This window comes from Copadichromis virginalis, linkage group LG20 (assembly GCF_057382275.1).
Source record: "Copadichromis virginalis isolate Kocher_CV1m ecotype Utaka linkage group LG20, C_Virginalis_male_GT1.1, whole genome shotgun sequence".
Taxonomy (NCBI): domain Eukaryota; kingdom Metazoa; phylum Chordata; class Actinopteri; order Cichliformes; family Cichlidae; genus Copadichromis; species Copadichromis virginalis.
The window spans coordinates 30,332,752-30,342,184 of NC_140637.1; the positions used below are offsets into that span (position 1 = coordinate 30,332,752).

Here is a 9,433-nt window from a genome sequence, read left to right on the forward strand (position 1 = left end):
ACGATGACGAACGATCCAGTGTAACGCGGTGATTGGCTGATCGGCCTGCGACTCAACCGAGTTCTCCGGAGACGGAAGGGGCGGGACAAGGCGTTAGAGGCGGGGTACAGTGGAATTATCATGGCGGGATGCATGAAAATCATAAACGGTTTTATTTCAGCAAACGCTAGATTCATGGTTCTTGCGGTGCTCCTTATGTGTTTACCTCAAATCTCACAACAGGATACGGGTAAGAAGCGGTCTTGTGAAGCAGAAACATACACCGCGAGTTACACGGGGGCATATTTCGAACTGGTTTTGCTCAGGCTAATTATTGTTAGCTTGTGTTCAGTCTTTGAGTCAGTGAGACCGCAGAAAGGTTATTGTATGGTGAACATTGGTGGCTATTTTCTAAGATTCCTACATCTTGATTATTCCCTGGCTCCGGTTGTGTGTTCGTATAAATAATAAATTAGACTAAACATTATTTATGCAGCTCTTTCAGATTTGTTAGGTTTAAATTTGTCGAACCGAAACCCTAGAAACCTGCATGAACTTGCCCGAAAAGAGGTTGCAGTTAACACTTGTATATTTTCCTTAACGGAAACAACTTGAATGCTTAGCCTATAATTTAAAGTAAATGCAAATTATTATTAACTCTGTCCCAAAACTGAAATATTTCCTGAGAAAAACTGAGTATTTTTTGCCGTGTGTCGTTTAAATAATGAGCATTGTTTCCATTATTACACTACCATTTGCTATATTTTGTAACATAACTAGCGGATAATGCAACAGTGTGAAAACATATAGAACATCCCTACCAGCAAACAAAATCATTAATAATAATGATAAAATAAAAAGTCTCAACCACACATGGGTAATTGAGTACTTTTTTGAAAATTAAAGGGCAACTATGTTGGGTACCCTGACACCCGGTGGGCCATAGCACTGTGAAATATTAGAGACATTAAGTGTGAACTGATATAGTTGCAGGTTTTTGTCTTTTCTTGGGATTTACAGACACTACAATTTTTTTATAATGTTTGTATTATACTGTAAATGCTGTAAACAATGAGAGTTCAAATGTGTTCTGGTCAAAGGTTATTCTTGCACAAACAATATTGCTTATAAGGTACAATGGCAGTTGCAGTCTTACTATTTATTGGCATGCATCCCAGGTGAAGAACATGAAATAACTAATCTGCGGGATGGTGACGAGTATGTCATGTCAGGATCCAACCGGTTCTGTTACAGAAACACCGTATTGCCAACCTGGAGGCAGACATGGACAAGAATTCAAGTAGGTGAATCTGCCAGCCCACAACTGGTAAAATACTGAAATCCTTTCTTTCTTTCTTTCTTTAAAATCATCCCTCAGTTTGGGTATTTTAGTGGTCTAATGTAATCTACTCTAACATACTTCAAATTTTATTTACAGCTTGACAGTCAGCTAAAAAGAGCCTCTGGATTAAATTTGTGAGTGATATAATATTACCAATATCTGACAGGTCAAAGTGTGGAGTTCAAAGGTGTTTAAGGTGGACACTGTGGAAGGTGAGGAGGAGCTGCAGGAGCTTGATCGCTTCAGTTTTTGGGGCTGGTTCCAGAGCCTGCTGCGAGAGAAGCACAATGAGACTGTTATTAACGTCAGCCTGTTCAGCAAGAAGACGTGCTTCAAGGTTGATCCTATTGGCAATGCGCAATACACTGTCAAACCCATTCGCAGTAAGTGGGATGGGGGTATGGAATAAAACAAATTTGCTGGTTATTGGCAGTTAAAATATGGGTGTTTTACTGTTCTTCATTCCCTTGCAGAGTTTGATATATATCTATTCTTGTTATTCCTCGCTGGAGCATTGCTGTTTTTCTTTGCAGACTCACTCAGCAGGTAATTTTTTCTCATGGACTAAAGTTTCTTTTTCAGGTTTGTTGGGTTTATCATAGTAATTGATATATTTTTTTCACCACCTGTATGAAGGAGTCAGGCTTTCTTCTATTCTGCCGGTATGAGCACTGGCATGATTGCCTCTCTCATAATCCTCTTTTTCATTCTGGCACGCTTTTTACCAAAGGTAAAGTTTTTAATTTTTATCCAAAATCCAAGTTTTTTAAAAATATTGAATATCTCTAATATGTTTGATATTTATACCATTTGTGTTTGTTCCTTCACACAGAAAAGCCCCTTTTATGTGTTGATAGTTGGAGGCTGGTCATTCTCTGTGTACGCAATCCAGCTTGTGTTCAGGAACCTCAGCATTATTCTTCGAGAGCACTGGCATGTGGCATTAGGTACAGACTCTTCATGGACAGGTTGTGACTAGCTGATAACTGAGGACCAAAGCAAATATCCTAATATTTAAAAAAAAAAAAATTGTGTTGTCAGTGTTAATCTAGTTAAAATGACGTTAACGCCATAACTGCATTAACGCGGCAAATCTCTGTTAACGATTGCTGGACGGCGCCAACATGTTAAAAGGGGCGATCCGCGGTGACTCATTAACAGAGTCACCGTATATACACACATACATATATTTTTACAGCTTCTGATTATTCCGCTAATCAAAACTTAAAGTGATAGATAATTAATCAGCCATAACTTTCTACATGTCCGCTTAACCTTATAAAAATCAAGCATTATTTTTGAATTATTTAGGGTTTTAGACTGTTAAAAATATAACCTAAGCAACAAAGCAGCTCGTCGGTCATGGAGGAGTTTTCACTTGGGTCCATATGTTCTTTTGGTAGTGACGCACTTGTCATTGTTATCACCCCACTGGGCGGGTGGGGTAGGTGAATGTGAGAACAAGGCAACATACGAATGTAAACATGGATATGATAGCTGTATCTACCAAAAATCTCAGATAAGTTTGAATCTCAGTGACTTCAACCTCAAGGGCAAGGTCAGAGGTCAAGTTTTCTGAAAATCTTGTGAATGTTAATAATTTGAGCACAAGATGATGTAGGATTGGGAAATATTTGTATCTACTATGAGGCTGAGGGGTTGCACTGGCGGCTACCAGTATTTTGTCATTTTGCAGCTGCAAAATCAGTGACGGTTTGATTTTAAAGCAAATGATCACTATGTGATTGAAGTAGGGACTTTAAACTTTAATTCATGGAGTTTAAGAAAACTATTGTTTTAACTGTTTAGAAATTACAGCAATTTTTATTTGCATTTCTCCATTTTCAGAGGCTTAGAAAGAATTGGACAAACTAACAAAAATAAAAAATATATAACAATTTTGTATAATACTTGGATGTTCCATGAACCCATGGGGGCACCAAATGCTGTGTTTCTTCCCTTAAGATGTTCTGTTCGATCTTTACTGCAGCAGTCTCCAGTTGCTGCTTGTTTGTCAGGTTTTTTCTTCAGTAACTAAAAGCATGGTCTTTTAATTTGAAATCAGGTGACTGATGAATATCTAATTTCTTTGTGTTGAAAAACTTTTTCTGTGGGGCACTATCATTTTAACTGTGAAGATCTGTCTTACCAGTTTCTGAGCAAAAAGGAAAACCCTTTACATTCAGAAATCATCTTGCTACATCTATCAACAATCACAGCATCAATAAACACTAGTGACCCAGTTCCATTGGCAGCCTCTGCAAGTACTTTTAAATGTTTTGTGACACACTGACATCTGGCTTTCTTTTTCTGGACGGTAACCTGCGGTTTGCTCCTTGTTGTTAACCAGATTGAACCAGAGGAAATGGGTTTGACCTGGCCATGAAACTGTTTGCTTTCTCAATAATCCAATTACTTCATAGCATTTGAAAATGGGAAATTGTATAAAAATGGCTGTAATTGTAAAACTTTGTTCTAAAAGTAAAGCATATGGGCATTTGGTACATAACTTTGCAGTGATTTAACTATTTTTAATGCAGTGTAAAAACATCTCACTCTCTCTCTCTCTTTGTTTGTGTGCTTGGTTTTTTTTTTTGGCAGGTTATGTAGCAATTGTGGGATTCATCAGCTTTGCTGTGTGTTACCGTTATGGCCCTCTGGTTGATGAGAAGAGCATTAACATCCTGTCGTGGACCCTGCAGCTCTTTGGTCTGCTCCTGGTTTATTTAGGAATTCAGATTCAGCAAGTTGCCTTCGCTCTTATTGTAGCTGCTTTGTTTACCAAAAACCTGGGGTACCCAGTCTATCTGCTGGTTGCTGCATGGAGGTATGCATTTTAAAATGCTGACACAAGGTGGCGTAAGAGCACAGTGTACTGTGGATAATTGTTCCACAGGCAGTATAATCTGACTTCTGTGGTAAACACACACTTAGTTTCACAGAATAAATGAAGAAAAACACTTTTCTATTGCATGTTCTTAACACGGTAAATTATTTTATGTGAACTGCTGAACTTAAAAGTAGTGATACTGTGCTTGTTGTAGAATAAAGAACAATAGTCATATTAAGTTCATATAATATGGATTTATTTAAGCCATGAAAATACTCTTTTTGCAGAAAAATCAAGCAGTACATCTACTGGAAGCCACAGCCACGACGCCTGCTGACTGAGGAGGAGTATCAGAAGGAAGCTGAGGAAGAGACTCGGCGGGCTCTGGAGGAGCTGCGGAAATATTGTAACAGCCCAGAGTTCAGCCCGTGGAAGACAGTCTCTAGAATTCAGTCTCCAAAAAGGTGGGTTTATGCTCGTACATTTGTCATTTGCTAATTCAATTCAATTCAATTTTATTTATATAGCGCCAAATCACAACAAAAGTCGCCTCAAGGCGCTTCATAGATACAGAGAAAAACCCAACAATCATATGACCTATGAGCAAGCACTTTGGCGACAGTGGGAAGGAAAAACTCCCTTTTAACAGGAAGAAACCTCCGGCAGAACCAGGCTCAGGGAGGGGCGGCCATCTGCTGCAACCGGTTGGGGTGAGAGAAGGAAGACAGGATAAAAGACATGCTGTGGAAGAGAGACAGAGGTTAATAACAGATATGATTCAATGCCAATTTTGGCTTAACTTCCCCCTAATCCTAAAATAATGAGAGGAGTGTTATATCTACTAATTGTTTTCTGATTCAGTTATGTTTCTTATAAAATAATTTATTTTAAGTTTTCATTTTTATTATTGCCTTGCAACTTTCTGAAATCATCTATACAAAACTAATGGGAAACAATATTGATCACCAATAGCTGACTGCTTTAGACACGGTTTATAATACAAACACCCCTTAATTACACACAGTAAATTGCTGTAACCATGTTTTTTTTAAGATCATTTCTAAAATCTGGAAAAAAATATCTGCAATACAAAGACTGCAATAAATCAGCTAGTGTCACAAATATTAGGCTTCTTGTCTGGATAAATGACAACCATCAAAATTACTACTTTATGCCAGAAACATTACAAATATTGCTAAAATCATATAAGAACTTTCTATCTAGCTTATTTATCAGTAAGCCTTTTCTGCACTGCTTGTGCAATAATGTTTTAGACAACAAACCTGGGGGAAGAACATTTGAAAAACCCACTTTACAGACACCAAAGTAATGATTTGAATCAAACAGCATTTGCAGAAACTGCTTTAGTTCATGGTTTCTGCTGAGTGATTCATTTTCCCAGTATGCATATTCAAATGCACTTTATGAATGATATCTTTTGTTTTTCCTCACTTATCTAGAAGAAAAGCAAGCAAAACAGCATTTTCACTTTGAAACACCTATCTGTCAAATGATCTTCATTGGTTTTCCTGTCTAAAGGGGCGTCACTAAATCTATTAAATGACCTAAACTTCAGTAAGAATGTGCGACATTTCTCATATCTTAACATTACTTCCGATATATCGTGCCACAAAACTTTCTATGTAATCCAGTCATGACTGGCAAACACTCACACTACATTTGCAATTTTGAGTCAAGGGTTTAAATACAAGGTACATTGGTAGCCTGTCCTGTGTAAAATGTAAATAAATAAATGAATAAAGATCTGAATGCAGTCATTATAAACCATTATTGTATTTACAGAGCATGAAAAAATCAAGTATTTAAACATTTTAATGTCTGGGACATTTCAGTATTTCGTGAAATAAAATGCATGTCTCAAGAAAGTTGAGATGGGGCAAAAAAAGGCTGGAAAAGTAAGTGGTACTTTAGGATTTGGCAACTAATTAGGTTAATTGGCAACAGGTCAGAAACAGGAGGTTGACATTAATAAGGGATAACTAGCGTGTGTGTGCGTGTGCGTGTGTGTGTGTGTGAGAGAGAGAGAGAGAGACATGTATAACAAAGACTAAGTATTGCAGCATGCTTTGGTTCAGTTTTGGTCCACGATGTCGTCATGCTTACCCACAGGTTTGCTGATTTTGTCGAAGGCTCCCCACACTTGATGCCTAACGAGGTGTCCGTCCATGCTCAGGAATACGGTTTTGGAGGATCTTTCTTTGAGGATGAACTCTTTGATACAGACGACGAAGATGACGACGATATTGTACCTGTGATGAAACCAGAGTGAGACGGCGCAGTGTTGGAAACAAAAACACTTATTACTGCCTTTCAGAAAGGTGATGGGAGACCAGCTCTCCAGGGCCGTCCAGACTGACTTTTAAATGGCTTCTTTGGAGACGGGATTAGCGGCATCCCTGAATTCCAGGATAAAGAGCCATTTTGTATCACCACAGGCAAAGTAAACAAAGTACTGTCAAAGAATGTGTAATACTTCTTTATTTCAGGGAATTAAGATTTCTGTTGAGAGGTTTAAAGACAGTGAAAGCTGAGACTTGCAGGTTTCTTTGTGCCCAGTTGTGGCCCAGATAAGTTTTCAGTTTTCTAAACATATTTTGTTTACAGCCTTTGGCTCTAATTGGATTTTCTGCTGTGGAATGTAATGAGATTATGCTTGTAGATCACTATTACCAGTTATTACTCTAGTTTCCTGCTTGGGAAGAGAAAGAGATGTCATTTTTTAAATTTGACTTATTTCATTCATTTTAAACAAAAACCATCAGTAGAAGTGTCCCCAAGTAATTTGAATAAAGATATATATGACATTTATAAGTTTTGTAAATGTCAGCATGGTTTTATCATATGCCTTTGATGCAAAGAAAAGAAGTTATTTTTCTTGTTTAGTGCCGGTTGACACAATTGTCATTTCAAGCACCTTTATTTTAAGTAAAGACTCTGTAGTATCAGAGAGACAAGTTCAAGGATGCAATGAACTCTTATTAGCAGCATCTGGCATCAGTGGGAGGAAGATTTCGAGGGGCCAAGTTCGGGCTGGATGAAAATGAGTAATGCAATAACAATACTTATTTATCATATAAAACATTTTGTTGTGTTGCGCTTGAACAATCCTTCCATCACACCAACACATGACGTGTCATCATTAATGACATATTACCATATGTAGGTAAAGCCCCCGGTCAAACAGGCCTCTAGAAGGGAAAATTGTGTATTCCCTAATGCCAGATACCTGTGAATGTAAAATTTGAATTTTAGTCATCTAGCAGTGACTAGATGTTACAAGGATTTGGGGTCACTCGCAGGGGAATAAAGCGGCCTTTTTAAAAAAAAAAAAAAAGCAGGCATAATGTAAGCATTCGGTTATATGGTGTGAGTGTGGATTATAATTCTTGATTATTTAGGTTGTGCTACTGTCTTTCTTGGTTTACTTCTATTCACTTTTGTTTAGTAGGTGGCCTTTCTACCAGCTCTATCCCCGTCCTTGTACAGAGCCAGTTCTACCTTGATGCCTTTTAGGAAGCAACCCACATTTCGGTTTGAATTTGGTCACAGCAGTTTTGTGGTGCTGTGTTGGTGCCAGGTTTGTTTGGTGGTCTGGTCAAAATGCCATGACTTCGGTGAATGAAATTAGCATGGGAATCTTTTAAGAGGACCTGCTTGTTTTAATAAAATACTTCTTTTCCACCAATTTGATGTCGGAGCCCAATTCTGTCCTGCTTCTTTTTGACAACCAGGTCACATTTCAACAGGTTTAACAACTGATTTACTAAAGATCGGATCATTTTTTTTGAAAATAAAATCAGGTGGTGGATTGCACCTGGCAGGGCTTTTCTGTGTAGAGTTTGCATGTTGTCCCCGCACTCCAGCTTCCTCCCACAGTCCAAAGACATGTAGTGGTGTTGGGTTAACACTAGTTAACCTGCCTGCTGTTAGCCCCGCAGCAGGCTGGTGACCTGCCCAGGTTGTAGCATATTTTGCTCTGTGGATAGCTGGAATGGGCTCCAGCCCCTCAGTCACCCTGAATTGGATAAGTAGATTCTATCTGTAAATCATTGATGCTTCTTTTGGTAACTCCTGTCATAGCAGCAAACCCACTTTGCAGACAACAATGGAGTGATTTGAATCAAACAGCATTTGCAGAAACTGTTTTTGTTGTTTCTGTCGAGTGATTCATTTGTCCAGTATGCAGATTCAAATGTACTTTAGACACGATATCTTCTGTTGTTCCTCACTTATCTAGAAACAAAACAAGCAAAACAGTATTTTCAGTTTGAAACACGCATCTTTCAAATGATTTTCGCTGGTGTTCGCATTTAAAGGGGCATCTTTAAATCTGTTAAAATATGACCTTAACTTCAAAGAAACCACCACTCAGCTGTAAAGTAAGAATGTGCGACATTTCTCATATCTTCGCATTACTTCCGACATATCGTGCCACACAACCTTCTATGTAATCCAGTCATGACTGGCAAACACTCGCATTACATATGCAATGTTGAGTCAAGCGTTTAAATATACGGTACGTATCTTCAAGGTTTTACTAAGTTCACAATAAACTGAAAGTGGAAACAGAACAGGGAAAAACTGCAGTGGACCTAACTTGCTGTTAAAGCCACACAGTGTTATCTTCAATCAGGCAGCTTTAAGTATACGTTAGAGCTAAAACATTGTATTCATTCTTTCTCTCCCACTCTCTAGTTTCAGTGAGCCATTTCTGATGTATTGGGGACATTTTGACATTTAAACCCGACTGCCCTGTGCATTCCACCTCTGGCTTCTTTACATTATACGTCTGCCCTCACAACATTTGGAGACAGGGAACAACCCAAATACCACTTTTGCAAATGATTACACTCGATTACACAACTTGTTTGAAACAGCTGGCGTTATTTGCATGTGTTTCCCAGGCACTGTTTGGCAGTGTAATCACATTCACACGTCGCTCTTTTTTCTTTTTTAACTTCCCCAAAGAACGTCACAAACAGGGAAACCTCGCTGCAATGCAAACGCGACCACGGTGCATGTGGAAGGGGGAGAATCCCTTGGATATACGAGTATATTGCAATCTCTGTGATGGCCCTCACATGGCTGCTTCATGTAAAGTGTCTGGATTTCCCCGGAGCTTGTACACTGACCTACAATTGATCATTTATAATAGAGATTTTGGCAGGATTTGATTCCTGCACACCTCTGTACAATGGGATTTTGCACTTTTCCCACTAGATTCTGTGAAATAAAGATAACCCTGCTGTTGAATCAAACAT

The 9,433-nt window shown here is 38.5% G+C and overlaps 1 protein-coding gene across 2 annotated transcripts; it reads left to right on the top strand.

Moving 5' to 3' along the window:
• The first annotated feature begins 78 nt into the window (after positions 1-78).
• Positions 79-9,430, top strand: nemp1 (nuclear envelope integral membrane protein 1). 2 transcript variants are annotated; one of them, XM_085445064.1, is made up of 9 exons: positions 79-229; positions 1,158-1,279; positions 1,488-1,704; positions 1,795-1,867; positions 1,958-2,051; positions 2,154-2,289; positions 3,923-4,148; positions 4,439-4,615; positions 6,282-9,430. In XM_085445064.1, the coding sequence occupies exons 1-9, from the start codon at positions 121-123 to the stop codon at positions 6,439-6,441; spliced, it is 1,314 nt and encodes a 437-aa protein (XP_085301190.1). In that variant the 5' UTR covers positions 79-120; the 3' UTR covers positions 6,442-9,430. The 2 variants fall into 2 exon arrangements, with proteins under 2 accessions (XP_085301190.1, XP_085301191.1); XM_085445065.1 differs by having other exon boundaries at positions 2,154-2,268.
• The last annotated feature ends 3 nt before the right edge of the window (positions 9,431-9,433 follow it).